Source organism: Oncorhynchus mykiss, chromosome 13, assembly GCF_013265735.2.
Source record: "Oncorhynchus mykiss isolate Arlee chromosome 13, USDA_OmykA_1.1, whole genome shotgun sequence".
NCBI lineage: Eukaryota > Metazoa > Chordata > Actinopteri > Salmoniformes > Salmonidae > Oncorhynchus > Oncorhynchus mykiss.
This window is the reverse complement of record NC_048577.1, coordinates 45,847,292-45,868,157: the sequence shown is the minus strand read 5'-3', so window position 1 is coordinate 45,868,157 and position 20,866 is coordinate 45,847,292. Positions and strand designations below refer to the sequence as shown.

The window sequence follows — 20,866 nt, the reverse complement described above, 5'->3', positions numbered from 1 at the left end:
TCTTCCCAGCCTGGTACAGCAGGTCTACAATTTTGTTTATGGTGTCCTTTGACAGCTCTTTGGTCTTGGCCATAGTGGAGTTTGGAGTGTGACTGTTTGAGGTTGTGGACAGGTGTCTTTTATACTGATAATGAGTGGAGGACAGAAGAGCCTCTTAAAGAAGAAGTTACAGGTCTGTGAGAGCCAGAAATCTTGCTTGTTTGTAGGTGACCAAATACTTATTTTCCACCATAATTTGCAAATAAATTAATTTTGTCTGTCATAGTTGAAATGTACCTATGATGAAAATGACAAAATCTCATATTTTTAAGTGGGAGAACTTGCACAATTGGTGGCTGACTAAATACTTTTTTGCCCCACTGTATATATCTATACTGTATATATTTATTCATAACGTGTTCCTATTTCAAACCCAATATGAGTGTGGCTTGCAATTACAATGTGTATTCAAAACAGCAGTATTTCCACAGAAGCTATGCTCACTGAGTTAATTGGAAGAGCACAAACACAGCTGAAGTCTCCTCTCCTTCCACTGATCCCAGCTGGATGTTTGAGCTCTGTGTGTGTGCCAGTGAGAGCCTATGGTGCTAAGTTCTATTGTCTAGCTCTAGGCATCTGTTTGGCCACAACTGCTGTTACCCTCCCAGGCTCCTTCTCGTCTCTCTGACCCTGAGCTTCCACTATGAGAGGCCAGAGGCCCACACAAGTGCCCCACAACATCTGTGCCCACACACACACTCCAAAAGCCAAACCTCCACTAAAATCTATATTACCCTTTCCCACTTTCTCTCTTTCTGAGGTTGATACCTGATAAACAAGCGCAACCCCATTCCCCTCACATCCAGTGTCAAAAGAGAGATTATGCTCAGAGTTCACTCACGGAACATGGTCATGTACTGCCTGCAGTTGAGATTCCAGTAGCCCCAGTTGGTCCTGTAGCCGTGCAGGGTGGCGTAGTCCTCATGGTTGTATGCCGGCTCTGTGCCAAATGTGTCAATCACACGGATGTGGCACCTGAGAAACAGAGGAAAGAGATCGGAGAATGGGTTCTGTAAGTCAAAATAGCAGAACATAGATAGACATTGCCTCCTGTTGCGATGATAGAATATTTATCTGGTAAAAGCCCATGTCTAACAAGCAGTGGTATGGGAATCAAGCCCAGGAGACTTGAACCGTAAAGCAGTCAAAGGTGATGGATGTCACCATGCCTCTCCTCTCCCTCAGTGTGCTGGGCTCAGCCTGCCCTCCAGGTGGGGGGAAATTGACTTTAAATCACACGCTGCTAGGCCACTACACACCACAGGGGAGATAAATGGAGAGCTCTTACTCACAGCAATATAACCATGTCCAGACACCGCAAGGATACCTCCCTTCTTTGATGGGTCTCTGACATTCCTGGGGCATAATGTGTGGGGGGATGCTTCCTAATAGTCGGAAAAGGCTTCCTTTCCTTGTGTATGACCACTTACTGTACCTGACAGGATTGAATAAGAGAGACATTTTGACAGGAGCACTTCTAACATATACTACTTTGATTGTATCCTTTTAGTAGCAACGTTCATCGAAATTGTTAAAGGGTTTTAAAAATAATTCTAATAAAATGCAACAGTTAGACATTTACAGTGGAAGCTGCTGAGGAGAGGAGGGCTCATAATAATGGCTGGATCAGAGCAAATGGAATGGCATCAAACACTTTGGAAACCACTCCAGCAATTACCACATGGTCATCCTCCCCTATTAAGGTGCCACCAACCTCCTGTGTTGGACAATGGATGAAGATACTCCAAACTTAACATTTTTATAATCCATCAGATATTGACTGAATTATAGCACATAAAACATTTTACGGACAAATAATGAATCGAGTTCAGGGATTTTGGTGGGAATTCAGGTTTTCAATTTATTTCTATACATTTTTTACAATGTACTCATATTTTGAGTTAAATAAACATGTGCCTATTTGTATATATACACACTGAACAAAAATATAAACGCAACATGCAACAATTTCAAAGATTTTTCTGAGTTACAGTTCATAAAGAAATCAGTCAATAGAAATACATTCATTAGGCCCTAATCTATGGATTTCACATGACTGGGAATACAGATATGCATCTGTTGGTCACATATACCTTGTGGTAGGGGTGTGGATCAGAAAACCACCATTTGCCTCATGCAGCGTGACACATAGAGTTGATCAGGCTGTTGATTATGACCTGTGAAATGTTGTCCCACTCCTCTTCAACGGTTGGGGGAAGTTGCTGGATATCGGCGGGAACTGGAACACGCTGTTGTATATGTTGATCCAGAGCATCCCAAACATGCTCAATGGGTGACATGTCTGGGGAGTATGCAGACCATTGAAGGACTGGGACAATTTCCAGGAAATGTGTAAAGATCCTTATGACATGAGGCTGTGCATCATCATGCTGAAACATGAGAGGTGGATGAATGGCATGACAATGGGCCTCAGGATCTCGTCACAGTATCTCTGTCCATTCAAATTGCTATCAATAAAACACAATTGTGTTCTTTGTCCGTAGCTTATGCCTGCCAATACCATAACCCCACCGCCACCATGGGCCCCTCTGTTCACAATGTTAACATCAGCAAACTGCTCGCACTCATAACGCATGGTCTGCGGTTGTGAGGCCAGTTGTATGTATTGCCAAATTCTAAAAAATGGCGTTGGAGGTGGCTTATGGTAGATACATTTTTATGTTAATTTATCTAGCAACAGCTCTGGTGGATAGTCCTGCAGTCAGCATGCCAATTGCACGGTCCCTCAAAACTTGAGACACCTATGGCATTGTGTTGTGTGACAAAACTGCTCATTTTAGAGTGGCCTTTTATTGTCCCTAGCACAAGGTGCGCCTGTGTCATGATCATGATATTTAATCAGCTTCTTGATATACCATACCTGTCAGGTGGATGGAGTATATTTGCAAAGGAGAAATGTTAACAGGGATTTAAACAAATTTGTGCAAAACATTTCAGAGAAATAAACTTTTTGTGCGTACTGAAAATGTATGGGATGTCTACCCTACCTGCACTCACCTGCTCTGTCTACCCTACCTACTCGATCTACCCTACCTACTCTGTCTACCCTACCTGCACTCACCTGCTCTGTCTACCCTACCTGCACTCACCTGCTCTGTCTACCCTACCTGCACTCACCTGCTCTGTCTACCCTACCTGCTCTGTCTACCCTACCCTCACTCACCTGCTCTGTCTACCCTACCTTCTCTGTGTACCCTACCTGCACTCACCTGCTCTGTCTACCCTACCTGCTCGGTCTACCCTACCTGCACTCACCTGCTCTGTCTACCCTACCCTCACTCACCTGCTCTGTCTACCCTACCTACTCTCACCTGCTCTGTCTACCCTACCTGCTCGGTCTGCCCTACCTGCACTCACCTGCTCAGTCTACCCTACCTGCACTCACCTGCTCTGTCTACACTATCCTCACTCACCTGTTGTGTCTACCCTACCCTCACTCACCTGTTCTGTCTACCCTACCCTCACTCACCTGCTGTCTACCCTACCTGCTCTGTCTACCCTACCTGGACTCACCTGCTCTGTCTACCCTACCTGCTCTGTCTACGCTACGTGCACTCACCTGCTCTGTCTACCCTACCTGCACTCACCTGCTCTGTCTACCCTACCTGCTATGTCTACCCTACCTGCTCTGCCTACCCTACCTGCTATGTCTACCCTACCTGCTCTGCCTACCCTACCTGCTCTGTCTGCCCTACCTGCTCTGTCTACCCTACCTGCTCTGTCTACCCTACCTGCTCTGTCTACCCTACCTGCTCTGTCTGCCCTACCTAGACTGTCTCATTAAAAACGGTTTCTCTTTCTCTTTCTCATAATTCAACAAGTGTGTCAACATAGCAGGATACCCTTGGATAAAAGGGTATCAACACAATTACACCTATCTAAACATACTTTACATTGTTTGCGAGTTCAGGCATAATCACTATAATCAGAGTTCATTTTCGGAAATTGCTTTCCTTTCAGCTTATCTCATTTGTAAAAATTAAACTGTATTAAATTATAACTTTTGTCAATACCACAAAAAAATGTACACCCATCAAAATAAAGTTATCGTCTCTTTCTTGTGATGTAAGTGTCGAGACGATACGTTCATTTCCAGAAAAAGCTTTAGTGTTCTTCTCGATTCAACTAACAGCCAATGTATCCCATTGAGCCCATTTCAGCCATTACCGGGGTGTGTTTGACATGTCTTTACAAACATTTCCGTTGTCGTAACGTTAACGGGGGAAAAACGACAGGTGCAAGCAAGAGTATGAACAGTCACAAAAAACAATCAGTCCACAGAGATTTATGTGAAAAGTGGATTTTGCACCCATCAAACACAGGAAATAGATGGCTGAAAAAAAAAACAGATCCTCAGATGGGTGGGGCATGCGCTTCCCTACTTTAGATTAGATGAAAAGGAAGAAAATAGGAAGGATAGGGAATGGAAGGATAGGGAAAGGAAAAGGAAGGATAGGGAAAGGAAGGATAGGGAAAGGAAGAGGAAGGATAGGGAAAGGAAGGATAGGGAAAAGAAGAGGAAGGATAGGGAAAGGAAGGATAGGGAAAGGAAGAGGAAGGATAGGGAAAGGAAGAGGAACGATAGGGAAAGGAAGAGGATGATAGGGAAAGGAAGAGGAAGGATAGGGAAAGGAAGAGGATGATAGGGAAAGGAAGGATAGGGAAAGGAAGAGGAAGGATAGGGAAAGAAAGGATAGGGAAAGGAAGAGAAATGATAGGGAAAGGAAGAGGAAGGATAGGGAAAGGAAGGGGAAGGATAAGGAAAGGTTGAGGAAGGATAGGGAAAGGAAGGGGAAGGATAAGGAAAGGTTGAGGAAGGATATGGAAAAGAAGAGGAAGGATAGGGAAATAAGAGGAAGGATATGGAAAGGAAGAGGAAGGATAGGGAAAGGAAGAGGAAGGATAGGGAAAGGAAGAGGAAGGATAGGGAAAGGAAGGGGAAGGATAAGGAAAGGTTGAGGAAGGATAGGGAAAGGAAGAGGAAGGATAGGGAAAGAAGAGGAAGGATATGGAAAGAAGAGGAAGGATATGGAAAGGAAGAGGAAGGATAGGGAAAGGAAGAGGAAGGATAGGGAAAGAAGAGGAAGGATAGGGAATGGAAGCCATTTGAGAATACTGAGAGGGTGAGTCGAGCACGAAGCATTGTTTTATCTCCCAGCTTCATCAGCTCTGCATATCCAGACTGGTTGATTTATCAGTGTCCTGCATCTCTAAGCAGTCTGGGGACCTGCAGAGGAAATTAAAGTATTAGCCTGCTAGACTGGGACAGTTGATACACATCGGCTAATCAAGTGACCTTGGATTGACACCGATGGGAATCCATGGTGAATTATTTCAGCAGCATGTACTGCCTGGGCCGGGACTGAGGGCCTCGTAAAAGAGTCTTCTAGGACCTCAAAATAATCGCACTAATCGCGTCTGATTTCTCCTGTGCCATCTATTCAAACATAATTCCACTGCTGCATAGATATCTGCCTGTAATGCAAAATGATCCACGAGGAAAACAATCATATTGGCATCTGGTCAGTCATCTTCATTAGGAGCTTCATTGTGTGATTGTAAACAATAGTGTGTGCACTACAAATATTGTGCTGTGTTTGCATGTCTGTCACAGGAGGCTGCTGAGGGGAGAACGGCTCATAATAATGGCCGGGAAAAGGAGCAGATGGAATGGCATCATACACCTGCTAACCATGTGTTTGATGTATTTGATACCATTCACTCATTGGGCTCCAGTCATTACCACGAGCCCGTCCTCCACAGTTAAGGTGCTACGAACCTCATGTGGTCTCTATAATAATATTAGTGTGTGTGTGCGTGTGTGTGCATGCGTGCGTGTAGAGGGATTTGCTCTGTTTCGATTTGCTCTGTACCACAAAGTTTGATCTGGCAGGCTAGCCACTTAGTTAGCCAACCAAATGCATAGCTAGAGCCCTGAGCTGTAGAAAATGTATTTGGCTCATCTTAGATAGTTAAACGTAGACTGAGTGAAATGATGTTGCCAAGAGCAGCATCGCAGATATTGCGATGAGTGAGATGCACGACTTCACTTTCACACAGTCACACAAAGCATCTGTGCATGTGCACAGGTTCGCCTCACACTTTTATCATGTGGTAGCCACGGGACAAAAACAGAGGAGAAGTTGAGACTCACGCTTCAAAGCTCTTAGTTGTCGTGGAAATTGACCACTATGCTGTATTCTTTCTGCATCTATGACATATTAATGTCTACCTTTAACTTATAACTTATAAGCAGTGGGGTAGCACCCCCCCCCCCCCCCCCCCCCGAACTTTAGGGTGCACATGCAAGTGTGCTGATGTTTGAGTGCATGCATGTGTATAATGAGCTAAATGGAGATTGTGGAACAGGAAATTGAATATGCAGCTAGGGACAAAACAGACTGGAACACTACTACACAGTATAATGTAATATAACAGAACAGATTTATCACACCCCAGACATATTAGTTTCTCTCCAACCAAGAAATGGAAACATTATCATTTTCACAATCCTATCACTTAAAATTGTCCTGCAATAACTAGGACCAATAATTACATGTTTTATTTGCTTAGTCGACACTTTGCGGGCCTCTGGCAACTTCCTGTACATTGCAAAGTTCAAAATATATACAGATAACTCAGGGGCTTCAAAATTTCTCTAGGATAGTGGACGCAAGCGTCCCACTTGGCCAAAAACCAGGGATAATGCAGCACGGCAAATTCAAATAAAATTATATAAAAATCAAACTTTCATTAAATCACACATGTAAGATACTAAATTAAAGCTACTCTCGTTGTGAACCCAGACAACATGTCAGATTTTAAAAAGGCTTTTCGGAGAAAGCATAAGAAGCTATTATCTGATGATAGCACAACAGTAAACAAAGAGAGTAGCATATTTCAACCCTGTAGGCGCTACACAAAACGCAGAAATAAAATATAAATCATGCCTTACCTTTGACGAGATTCTTTTGTTGGCACTCCAATATGTCCCATAAACATCACAAATGGTCCTTTTGTTCGATTAATTCCGTCGATCTATATCCAAAATGTCCATTTATTTGGCGCTAATCCAGAAAAAAACAGCTTCCAATTTGCGCAATGTCACTACAAAATATTTCAAAAGTTACCTGTAAATTTTGCCAAAACTACAAACTACTTTTGTAATACAACTTTAGGTATTTTTAAACGTTAATAATCGATCAAATTGAAGACGGGTCTATCTGTGTTCAATACAGGAAGACAACAAACCAACACTACTTTTCAAGTGTTGCGCAACTCTCAACAGTGTTACCCAGTTCCTAGATGGCCGTACTTCTTCATTGCACAAAGGAATAACCTCAAACCTCAACCAAATTCCAAAGACTGGTGACATCCAGTGGAAGCGGTAGGAACTGCAAACAAGTGCCTAAGAAATATTGTTTCCCAATGAGAACTCACTGAACAGACAGAGACCTCAAAAAAAGAAATTCTGAATGGTTAGTCCTCTGGGTTTTGCCTGCTACATAAGTTCTGTTATACTCACAGACATGATTCAAACAGTTTTAGAAACTTCGGAGTGTTTTCCATCCAAATCTACTAATATTATGCATATCTTATATTCTTGGCATGAGTAGCAGGAAGTTGAAATTGGGCAGGCTATTTATCCAAAAGTGAAAATGCTGCCCCCTGTACCTGCCATTTCTCCACTGTGCTACTTAGCATTTCTATCAGTCAATCTGGGACTCATTATTTACCCAATTGATCGCTGTGTGGGCTGCCCTCATGCAGATTCCCCCTGGAAGCCTATGGTGACTCACAGGGGACCAACCAGCTGACCAAATACCAGCCAATAAGGGCATCAGGCCAATAAGCCAATGAGTAACCAGCAACAAAGAAACACACGAGTTTAACTTAGGCATCACATGGACAAGTCTGTTCCTCCTCCAGAAGAGATACATTCATATTTGGCAGTGATATGGTACATAGTACATTCCATGCCTACACTCACAGTAAGCACACACCCACAAACACACATACAGCTGCGGTCTTCTAAAGTGTCTAAAATAAGTAGACACTTAAAAAACCTTTGGTGTTCACACATGTATTTCTTTGATTTATAACTGCACAGGACCAAGAAGGAAAAAAATCTAAACTGAAATTGAAATTTTTCTCTTTGAGTAAAAAATGAAATGGCCTAGACTAAATTATAAAATATTCGAATTAATTTTGTTGGAGGCGAGTGATTCTCGTTTTTGTGTAATCTATCTCACCTGTGGTATGTTGCAGGTGCCTACAGGGTAAACATTGCCATTCAACCAGTTTTGAAAAGAGAAATCAGAACATTCTGCTCCATTGCACTGCATTGTAAAGTGCAAGGGTGCCAATATATTTGACCGCAACTGTATAGAAAAACATAGAAAAAACCCACTGACTTGTGCTTCCTCAGAGAGAGACCCATGTGCTGCCTCATCTGCTGCAGGCCATGGTAGTCCGTGTAGATGAGGTCAAAGGGCAGAGGTCCTGTCAGGGGGCAGCTTCCTCTTCCAGGGGGGACCCCAAGAAACCTGCACACACAGGGCACACACAGAAGCTCGGCTTAGATACAGCAAACACGTCACAACACAACTTAATCACTGTATGTACAGTACCAGTCAAAAGTTTGGACACACCTACTCATTCAAGGGTTTTTCTATATTTTTACTATTTTCTACATTGTAGTATAATAGTAAAGACATCACAACTATGAAATAGCACATATGGAATCATGTAGTAACCAAAAAAATTGTTAAACAAATCAAAATATATTTTATATTTGAGGTTCGTCAAAGTAGCCACCCTTGGCCTTGATGACAGCTTTGCACACTCTTGGCATGTGTTACTTCATAGGTTTGATGTCTTCACATTTATTCTACAATGTAGAAAATAGTCAAAAGAAAGAAAAACACTTGAATGAGTAGGTGTGTCCAAACTTTTGACTGGTAATGTATGTCCACTCAATATGAGAGGAATGTATATTAACAATCTACACGGAGAATAACAACAGACTTGGAAAATAAATACATTATAGGGAACTGGACAATGTGTAGTAAAACTGTATATCCACACAAAAAGACACAGTAAAAAGCAGCTAAAATACTATGTTGCTGTAAAAAGCAGCTGAAACACTATGTTGCTGTAAAAAGCAGCTGAAACACTATGTTGCTGTAAAAGCAGCGGAAACACTATGTTGCTGTAAAAAGCAGCGGAAATACTATGTTGCTGTAAAAAGCAGCGGAAACACTATGTTGCTGTAAAAAGCAGCGGAAACACTATGTTGCTGTAAAAAGCAGCGGAAACACTATGTTGCTGTAAAAAGCAGCGGAAACACTATGTTGCTGTAAAAAGCAGCGGAAACACTATGTTGCTGTAAAAAGCAGCGGAAACACTATGTTGCTGTAAAAAGCAGCGGAAATACTATGTTGCTGTAAAAAGCAGCGGAAATACTATGTTGCTGTAAAAAGCAGTGGAAATACTATGTTGCTGTAAAAAGCAGCGGAAACACTATGTTGCTGTAAAAAGCAGCTGAAACACTATGTTGCTGTAAAAGCAGCGGAAACACTATGTTGCTGTAAAAAGCAGCGGAAATACTATGTTGCTGTAAAAAGCAGCGGAAATACTATGTTGCTGGAAAAAGCAGCTGACATACTCTGTTCCTGTAAAAAGCAGCTGACATACTCTGTTCCTGTAAAAAGCAGCTGACATACTCTGTTCCTGTAAAAAGAAGCTGACATACTATTTTGCTGTAAAAAGCTGAAATGCCTTAAGGGGGTAATTCTAATGCTCTGAAATGGCCTGGACGCTTCCATAAATGTTGTGTGCCATCTCCCATGTGGTGTGTGTGAGAGAGCGATGGGGAGCCCTAGCCGTCAGAGCTTCCAGCTCTAGTCACATCAACTAGATGTGTCTGGTTTAAGGGGAATGATATCAGAAGTCTGATAGGTGGAGGTGCAGAAATGGGTCAGAGAATGTTCCTAATTCAGCCATTGGTTTGCCACTCGCTCTATGTGCAATTAGTAGGGAAATTAAAGAAAAGGTGTATGTGTTGCCGTGAGCAATAAAACAAGCAATGCATCTCAGCTCACCTCAAGAAGCCTAAGCTCTTTAGACTTTCCGCACTAAAAACTGTATTGTCATGAAAACAATATTTTGCTTGCCAAAATTCAAACAAACACATTTGAATTTATTTCCCTTTGTAAACAATTCTCTACACCAGCCACCTGGCTCTGAAAAACACCTGCAGTCTTTGTAAAACGGCCAAAGGGTTTGTAAATAAATGTTTCAAAACAGAGGGTGGACCCTGCCTGTTATTCACATATTCTGATGTCTGTCACCACAATATTACCTGACTCTCTCATATGAGTGACTCACTCTCAATAACCATCGATGTTGTTGATTATTTAGCCATATCAGTGACCCACAATCACCCCAGAGAAATTACAGATAGGCAGGCAGTATGTACAGGGATCTCTAAACACTTGATTTACCATATCATTGCTGTCCGTAATGCATGGCTGAGTAGGGAGAAGCTTCCAAATGACACCCTGTGGAAGAGGTAGTGAGGCATTGGAATGAAAATGACAGCTATCTGCCTCCTATCCAGACTTTTATCTCTCGAGCTGTCGGAAATTAACACAATTCTGCAGCTACCACTTATGCTAATGACCGTAACACCAAGAATTGGAGTCCAGGAAATTGGCCACTCGTTACAATTTCCAGAAATAGCTGGTGACTGACTGACTGTGAAACAGTCTAAGTTTTGCTATTCAGCGAAGGAGACACAAATCAAACCCCACACACACTGACATTAGTCAGGCATACAAGGTAAACATTTGCAGGTCTTGATTAATTCCTCCGGATTCCACTTTACAGAGTGGCTAGGTTTCTAATGTTGGAGTGTTCTTCAGATGCAGGGAGATTGCCCTAGTCAGCAGCCAGAGTAATTGCTTCCCTTTGCTAGAGCCAAAGTTTCAGGAGGCTGTCAGACACAAAATGGCCCCTGCAATCAAACGGTTTTCAGCTGAATTATGTCTGCCTCTAAATTATACGATTTTTTTGCGATTGCACAGCAGACGGGACTATTGTCAACACATTGCCTTTTTAAAGGGAGATGGACAGCCTCTGTGGGAGAGGAAATGTAATTGCAGGGGGAGACAGGGAGAGCAGTTCTGTAAATGACATGGTATAAGCAGAGGTAGAGATAATGGTAGCTAAAAGATGAGATGTTATCCACCTCAAAATTCTATGTAACTTTATTTTTATACTACCAAACTAGTTGAGTTTGTTGAATAGTTGAATTTGACCCAGATCTGGTCCATACAGCACAACACGTTTGTCCATAATGTGCATTCTGCACACAAAATCTTGTTAACATATTAACCTGATTGCACAGTTTCCAGGCTAAGTTGTATAGATCTATGTAGATGAAGGATGACAGTGTTTGTGTGGTTGATTTAGATGCTTTGCCCTGTGGTCTTCTGAATGTGTTCGTGCTCACAGCTGTTCTAGCGGGGCTTTGCGATAACAGCAGAAAGGCTTAGACTGCTACTGTATAAATAGTGTGAATAAACAGACAAACAGTCACACACACACACACACACACACCTGCAAATAAAAGCTATCGATTTTGCTTTTGTTTGCTCAACTGATTTAGTTGGAATTGCAAACGGGTGGAAACAGGCACGGTAGAATGTCCTCTGCAGTAGATTTGATAATGAGCAGAGAGTCTTTGTCAGCCGTCACTGCTTTAGACTAGAGCTTCATCAGTCAATTGTATAAAGGCTTACAAAAACAAAAAGGGGTCTTCACTCAAGAGTGGATTCAATTCTCTTTGCCTGCACCTCACTCAAAAATAGATTGCACTAGTCAAGCCACTTGTATGGAGGTATACCTGTGTGTGCATCCAAACACAAGCCTTGTACACTTCACCTGACTGAAATTAATCTGATTGCAGTGTGGGCCTGCATAGTAACCCGAAGACCTACAGTAAAATCATACCCTGTGTCTGGAATTCAAATAACTCAACTTGGACAGTTTGCATTTTTGTCGGGTAGTGTCATGTTTTACTATTGGAAATGAACACGTCAGGCTTAATTTCAAGCATGACTGCTCCTAAATGGGGTGATTTGCCCCTACTGTGGCAAACTTTCACTCCCAAAATGGCATTGGCTGCCTCACCTTTCTGTGTGTGTGTGTGTGTGTGTGTGTGTGTGTGTGTGTTCTGTATTTTATTAAGGACAGATACACTGTAGCAAAGTCAGAATGGTCAATCTAATACACCCCCACAAGGGAAGTGAAGGAGCTGCGAGACATTCTCTCACCTTGAAAAGCTAGAGAAGTAATTTAACCTCACCATGGCTCAAGCAGTGGCATACCTACCTTCCCTGGGGGCAACAGTAGATTTAACAATATACAGCTTTCTATTCTATTTTATATTATGACACATGTAGTGTATCTGACAGCAACACACTGTTCTAAATATTGTGGCTTCACCTGTGCCTTGTGCCTTGTGTCATGTAAAAATCTTCCCTGCGTGAAAAACTTCCCAATCGTTCTGATTGTGACATCAGGTTGTAAAATTCCATACAGCGTGAAAATGTTCCCAGTTTAAGAATTAAAAGGCTGAGCTCGTTCGGATGTCTCTCTAAGACACCCATGACACCTTGCAGCAGTTCAGACAGGTGGAACTCATCTAACCCACTGAAAAGAGGCATTTATAACCTTGAATATCACATTTCATTTAATTGTATTAGTGCTTCGTAAACAACAGGTGTGGACAACAGTGAAATGCTTACCTTCCCAACAACGCAGAGAGAAAGAAAATAGTGAAATAATAGAAAAGTTAAACACGTAATAATAATAGAGATTCTGTCATCTGTGGATCTGTTGGTGCGTTATCCAAATTAGAGTAGATCCAAGGTGTCTGGGATGATGGTGTTGATGTGAGCCATGACCAGCCAAGCATTTCATGGCTACAGATGTGAGTGCTAAGGGCGATAGTCATTTAGACAGGTTACCTTGGGGTTCTTGGGCACAGATATGGTGGTCTGATTGAAACATGTATGTATTACAGACTGGGTCAGAGAGTGGCTGAAATGTCAGTGAAGACACTTGCCAACTGGTCAGCACATGCTCTGAGTATGCATCCTGGTAATCCTTTTGGCCCTGCGGCCTTGTGAATGTTAACCTATTTAAAGGTCTTACTCACGTTGGCTACAGAGAGAGTGATCACACTGTCGTCCGGAACAGCTGGTGCTCTCATGCATGGTTCAGTGTTGCTTGCCTCGAAGCAAGCATAGAAGGCATTTAGCTCGTCTGGTAGACTCATGTCACAGAGCAGCTCGTGGCTGGGTTTCCCTTTGTACTCCATTATAGTTTGCAAGCCCTGCCACATCCGACAAGCATCAGAGCCTATTCGATCTTATTCGATCTGTTGTATTGACGCATTTCCTGTTTGATGGTTCATCGGCGGGCGTAGCGGGATTTCTTGCGTCCGGATTAGTGTCCCTCTTCTGGTTGGGATATGTCTACGTACATACGGTCACTGTGGGGACGTCGTTGTGCACTTATTAATGAAGTCGGTGACTGATGTGGTAAACTTCTCAATGCCATCGGATAAATCCCGGAACATACTCCAGTCTGTGCTAGCAAAACAGTCCTGTAGCTTAGCAGCAGCTTCACCGACCACTTCCGTATTGAGCGCACCACTGGTACTTACTGTTTGAGTTTTTATTTAAAGCATGAATACGGAGGATTAAGTTATGGTCAGATTAGCCAAATGGGGGGTGAGGGCGAGCTTTGTATGTGTTTCTGTGTGTGGAGTAAAGGTGATCTAGAGTTTTTTTGCTTCTAGTTGCACAAGTGACATGCTGGTAGAAATTAGGTAAGAGGGATTTCAGTTTTCCTGCATTAAAATCACTGGCTACTAGGAGCACTGCTTCTGGATTAGCATTTTCTTGTTTGCTTATAGCCGTATACAGCTTGTGAAGTGTGGTCTTAATGCCAGCATTGGTTTGATGTGGTAAATAGACAGCTACAAAAAATGTAGGTGAAAACTCTCGAGATAGAGTTTATAGCTTATCATGAGGTATTCTTACTCAGGCGAGCAGATTCCTTAATATTACAGATCGCGCGCCAACTAACGAAGAGACACGCACTTCCCCCTTTGAGCTTACCCGACACTGCCGTTCTGTCCTGCCGATGCATAGAAAACAGCTAGATGTATATTGTCCATGTCCTAGTTCAACCACAACTCAGAGAAAGACAGAATATTACAGTTCTTCAGGTCCCGTTGAAAGTATAGTCTGAAACAGAACTCATCCAGTTTGTTCTCCAGCGATTGTACGTCTGCCAATAAAACTGAGTTACGGTATTTATTAGAACATTTAAAAAATTATTTAAGGGATAGATCAGATAAAAATGTGGTGTGATAATGTGAGAACAAATGTTTAATAATTACAAAGTGCCTTATGTGACCCCATGAGGCAGTATTGCACACAAATGCACTAAATCTGCTGTGTTCAGGGCTTTACTTGGATATATGCAAATCCCTGCAAACTTGGAGAGAACAGGGGGATTACATTTGCAGTTATGGAGCTGAAAATGAGCAGCAGTTGAATAAGAAGCAACACATGCACACACGTGCACACAAACAAACACACACACACACACTGAGTCTGACGCACACACTAGAGGAAAGACATCTGGGGCTGACTGTCCTGCTGTGAGTTCGGCAGGAGTGGGAGAGAGAAGGAGCGGAAGAAGAGGGGAGGATGGACTGGCACCCCATGAGAAAAGAACCAGCTACATGCACCAGGCCATCTTGGTGTATCCCACTGAGTGGACTGGCCACCTGCACCGTGCTGCCAGATATCAGAGAGAGAACCTTATACTGTAGCTGAGCAGAAGTCAGGCGGTGAGGAGAATTGGCCGTGGCAGATGCCGTGCCACATTCACAGGAAGGAGGCAGGGGTGGGGCCATGGGGTGCAGAGGGCTCAGTGTGGAAGAAAAGAAACAGGCAGAGAGAGGGTAGTGGCAGTGTGGAGACCTGCTTGGCAGAGCAGAGCCAGGCATGATAATGAGCCAGTTGAGAGAGTTGGGCATAAGAGACTGAGACGCTGCCTCCGTCAACAACAAAAGCACAGCTTCCTCTTAATGTGGAACACCCACTCGTTATGCTATTTCCACACTTTTGTTCACTGATTGCTTATTGTTAGTGTTGAATGTCGACCGCCCACTTTTTGGCTCTGTACAGTCAGCCCTGTGAGTCAAAATCTCAATGTGGAGAAGATTGACTGGAGCTAGCAGACACTACTGCAGCTACTGTGAACTGTGTTTGGGATCTCCTGCTCCATGTCGACTGCAGGATGTATACAGTATACAACAGCTGTTCATATTTGGTCCTATTTTCAAAATACAGGGTGTGTCCAATTAAATGTCACAATGTTCAAGTGGAACAAATCAAAGAGAAATGTTACAATGTAAATATTTTCAAAGAGCAATGTTACAATGTAAACAATGTATTTACCAGATCTTGCTGTGAGATGTTACCCCACTCTTCCACCAAGGCACCTGCAAGTTCCCGGACATTTCTGGGGGGAATGGCCTTAGCCCTCACCCTCCGATCCAACTTGTCCCAGACGTGCTCAATGGGATTGAGATCCGGGCTCTTCTCTGGCCATGGCAGAACACTGACATTCCTGTCTTGCAGGAAATCACACACAGAACGAGCAGTATGGCTGGTGGCATTGTCATGCTGGAGGGTCATGTCAGGATGAGCCTGCAGGAAGGGTACCACATGAGGGAGGAGGATATCTTCCCTGTAACGCACATCATTGAGATTGCCTGAAATGACAACAAGCTCAGTCCGATGATGCTGTGACACACAACCCCAGACCATGACGGACCCTCCACCTCCAAATCAATCCCACTCCAGAGTACAGGCCTCAGTGTAATGCCTCCTTGCAGCATGCCTAAGGCACGTTCACGCAGATGAGCAGGGACCCTGGACATATTTATTTTGGTGTTTTTCAGAGTCAGTAGAAAGGCCTCTTTAGTGTCCTATGTTTTCATAACTGTGACCTTAATTGCCTACCGTCTGTAAGCTGTCTGTCTTAACGACCGTTCCACAGGTGCATGTTGATTAATTCTTTATGGTTCATTGAACAAGCATGGGAAACAGTGTTTAAACCCTTTACAATTAATATCTGTGAAGTTATTTAGATTTATACGAATTCTCTTTGAAAGACAGGGTCCTGAAAAAGGGACGCTTTTTTTGCCGAGTTTACAATACAGCATATAGAGGAAACTAGCAGCGATTGCAATATCTTGCATCCATATGTTGTTTACTGTAGCGATTCAAACTGCATGAAAACTGACATGCAACACTGTCAAAAACACACCATGTAGTCCTTTGGTCTCATTTAGGCATCACGCTACGACTCTTGGATGAAGTCGAATCCCTCTCAAGTCACATCAAGTCACATGATTCTATCATGTTATCGTGCCGTGACCCAAATGCTTTGATCACTGCGAACGATAAAAATCTGCCCTCAACTCTGATTCTGTAAAAGTGCTGCGCACTGCAACATATTGTAAACACACAGCAGTCTATTTTTAACAGGGATGCTTTAGATTGGCTTTTCAAAGCTGAGAAACAAAAGCACATCGTTGGAAAGGCTGGAGGGTGAGAGAGCGCAGTAGCACTTGCAGGCACACACAGCAGCCCCCATTCTGGAAGCCTAATGGGGGCCTAAATCAGCCTAAATCAGCCTCAACGGGTGATTTGATAAGGGTAAAACGACAGGGAGAGTTATGTTTCTTAGTGCCTCCTTCCCATACACATAGTGGCTGTGCTCTTATCGATGCGATCTCTGATTCCAGATCAGTTTGACCCCACACGTAATTTATTGCACGGTTCTATGATGCTTCTGATTGGACTCGTGCTGAGGGTTCAAATGATGCATGTTCCTCATATTGTGGAATCACCCCCTCCCTTTCCCTTTCTCTCCTAGTGGTCTCAGAGGGTGGAGGACAGAGTCTGTGTTGGTGGAGACATACAGAGCTGCTGTATGAGGGGGGTTCTCAATATTCTCCTGGCCCTGTCGTCACTGCAGAGCCAGCCAGCCAGCTCTGTCAGGCTGTTATCCCCTCCCTTTCTCCTCCTCGGGTGTTGATAAGCCATGCTCTGGTGCTGGCTAATTACTCACGTCGCACTGGGAGGAACAGGGGGGAGATCCCCTAGAGGAAGTGACAGCTGTCTGCACTGCTTGGCTAACCGCCGCCGGGCACCTTTAAGCACATGTGATGCTGTTCCCGACAAATATGATGTCACAACCACTGAGGCTCCCCCTTCAATTAACCTCACCTCCCTTGACAGAGACTGGAGCCTCATCACTTCCTCCCATCCCCACTCTCAGCCTAGTGACTCATCTGCCCGTCAAGGCAACACAGCAGAGGAAGAGGGTGACCAATAATGGGATGTTTCCATGTTTTAAATGTTAGTCATTTAGCAGACACTCTTATCCAGAGTGACTTACAGTGGTGAGGGCATACAGTATATTTTCATACTGTGACATAGAAAAACACACTGCACCATCCCCAACTACTACCACAACGTGACCAACCGCAACAGAAAAATGGGCTTACATTAATCATGAAAATTTACAGATGGAACAGACCTTGGAGAATGACTTTTCCAGCTGTTTTTCTGTGCGAAGGCGGACTTGATGAATCTGGCTGCATGCAGAGGAGCGTCCTCCTCTCTGTCCAAAATATCACATATACCAAAGCAGCTTAGTTAAGCATCTGCAAGCGACGTGAGCCAGAAGCTTATACCGAGAAAAAAGACCCTCAGCTGAAGTAGCGAGTGGAACGGAGACGTCTGAATAAAAAAGATTGTATGAAAAAAAGAGAGCCAGAGGACTAGTCCATAAAGCTGGCAGGGGAAGTGACAAATGATAAATAATTACAACCACTCAAGCAAACTGCTTGGTTTCATCCAAACCACCAGGTACTGTAGCTACTACTAATCTATATCTAACTTAGAGTAGTAGTAGCTACAGTATCTGGTGGTTTGGATGAAACCAAGCAATTCATGATCTGCAAAACATCAATACCAACCATCGTCCTCTCATAACAGCCGATGCAGACCATGGGATATTAGGATGACATGTTTCCCAGGCTGAGTGGGAGAGATAGGAGGATGAAATCTAAATAGATACAACCCTGGGGGAATCTGTGGGAATGCACCCCATATAGCAATCTGTCAACTTGAGAGAGAGAGAGAGAGAGAGAGAGAGAGAAAGGGGGGGGTAGAGATGGAGAGAAATGTCAGATTTTCCTATTCATTAATGGTCCTGGAAAGAAATTTATTGGACATTCAGCATCTCTTCTATTGGCCAATTTGAGAAGATAGGATCATAAAAAGAGTGGGAAATGTACTGCGTCTCTTTTCTCTGTGAGAAAAAGGGGGAAATGGTCTGTCTGATAAATCCAATAGGCTCCAATTTCAACCTTCTATTATATTTTCTCTAAGGCTGCACATTACATTTCCTGACAAATAGAGAGCTGCATGGGCCTTACAGTAGACCATCACATTCACATATACCAATAAACAAACACACTAGAACACACACACACACACACACACACACACACACACACACACACCATTTCAACCTTTGGAAACAGAGCCTAACTTGGCTTTAGCACAGCTCCAATTTGTTTCTGATTGACAATTACTGTCAGTCTCATGCGGTTTCATCAACATTCACAAGACACATTCCCTGTGGTGACTGAATGCAGTAATTCAATACTCCATGACACCAATTAGTGAGGTAAATAATAGCGTGGGCAGAAGAGGCAGAATCCCATCCGCTCTCACTGATCTCCAGTCTACCCTAATCAAAGCCGCTTTCTTCAAAACTCCAATTTGAGATCACAGGGAAGCTCTAAGTCTTCAGTGCAGCTCTAACTCGGACGCTTCCCCACAGTGAGGAATATGTGTTCAATAACAGAAGCCACACCATATGCTGCTGCTGCTTGTCCAATTTCTCTCAGCCTCACGTCTGCACTGGCAGGAATCGACAATATCCAATATCTCCAGTCCGACTTAAACACTGCAATTTAGACCAGGCCGGGTGAAACTGGGAAAGGGTAAAAGATAAAAGGAGAAGCAGGGACTGGGTCCTCCAAGACGTTTATGGCATTTACTCCCAGATTGATCCATCTGCTCTCTTAACTCCAGCAGTCACACCTGGCCGACTTGAAAATCAATAGCGTTATCTTTTCAGATGGATAAATAAAGCCTTGGTTAGACCGGATGTTGCTCTGTGGCCCAGCCAGCCACTGCTATCAGTCTGGGGTCAGTGAGCTAGGAGAGGAACACATAAACGCTGTCAGTCTGGGGTCAGTGAGCTGGGAGAGGAACACATAAACGTTGTCTGTCTGGGGTCAGTGAGCTGGGAGAGGAACACATAAACGCTGTCTGTCTGGGGTCAGTGAGCTGGGAGAGGAACACATAAACGCTGTCTGTCTGGGGTCAGTGAGCTGGGAGAGGAACACATAAACGTTGTCTGTCAGGGTCAGTGAGCTGGGAGAGGAACACATAAACGCTGTCTGTCTGGGGTCAGTGAGTTGGGAGAAGAACACATAAATGCTGTCTGTCTGGGGTCAGTGAGCTGGGAGAGGAACACATAAACGCTGTCTGTCTGGGGTCAGTGAGCTGGGAGAGGAACACATAAACGCTGTCTGTCTGGGGTCAGTGAGCTGGGAGAGGAACACATAAACGCTGTCTGTCTGGGGTCAGTGAGCTGGGAGAGGAACACATAAACGCTGTCTGTCTGGGGTCAGTGAGCTGGGAGAAGAACACATAAACGCTGTCTGTCTGGGGTCAGTGAGCTGGGAGAGGAACACATAAACGCTGTCTGTCTGGGGTCAGTGAGCTGGGAGAGGAACACATAAACGCTGTCTGTCTGGGGTCAGTGAGCTGGGAGAGGAACACATAAACGCTGTCTGTCTGGCTGGAACTCCAGTCCACAGGGAGGCAGGAGGCTTATCAGGGTGAGACCAAACACACTGTGTGGGAATGAACCCTAAGATGGGCTGCCTTATACATGGTTACACATCACCTAAAAAGGTAAGACGGTATAAATAGAGATGTGTTTATAAGATATGTATGACATGAGTGCCAGAGAATTAAGCTTGTTTGTTCATCCAAATGTGTGTGCAAAAAAACATCTCAAAGTGGGAAAAATATGATGATGTCACAACAAGTCACATGACTCTCAATAAATATATGTCACAGGACTAGAGCATTCGTGAGGGGATTAAGAATTGACAGAACAGTTCGAATTGCCACAGTAAGGTTCTCCCTGGAGCTATCCATGGTGCTGAAAAAGTCCTCTCTCATGCATGACTTTATATACTCTGAGCCAGAGGAAGAAGTTCTGAACCACTAGACGCAGTCTGAATACTGTGATAGGTCCCATCCTTACATATAGATATAGACATAGATAGAACATGACATCATCTGACTCACCCCTGCAGCTCCTTGAGCGAGACAGAGATCTTGAGGTTGTGGCCCAGGACGTGCAGGGCTGTGAGGATGTCGGCCCACTGGACCATCTCCCCCAGAGGACCTCCCTTCAGGACCTTGGGGCTGAACACGTCCCCTGACTCCTCTGTCAGGAAGCCTACGTGCACCAGGATCTGAGAAGAAAAAAAATAAGTTTGAGGGGTTGCAACCATAGGATTGAAGAGTTTCCAGTCTAATTCTGATGAGCTCCC

The 20,866-nt window shown here is 43.8% G+C and overlaps 1 protein-coding gene across 2 annotated transcripts in view; it reads right to left on the bottom strand.

Moving 5' to 3' along the window:
- Positions 1 to 20,866, bottom strand: part of LOC110486558 (alpha-1,6-mannosylglycoprotein 6-beta-N-acetylglucosaminyltransferase B) — a 68,155-nt gene that overhangs the window by 13,129 nt on the left and 34,160 nt on the right. For both annotated transcript variants that reach the window (XM_036941277.1, XM_036941276.1), the window contains 3 exons: positions 20,619 to 20,788; positions 8,475 to 8,606; positions 881 to 1,014 (listed from right to left, as the gene is read on the bottom strand). In XM_036941277.1, coding sequence (XP_036797172.1) covers positions 881 to 1,014; positions 8,475 to 8,606; positions 20,619 to 20,788 — 436 coding nt within the window. The remainder of the gene's footprint in view (positions 1 to 880; positions 1,015 to 8,474; positions 8,607 to 20,618; positions 20,789 to 20,866) is intronic.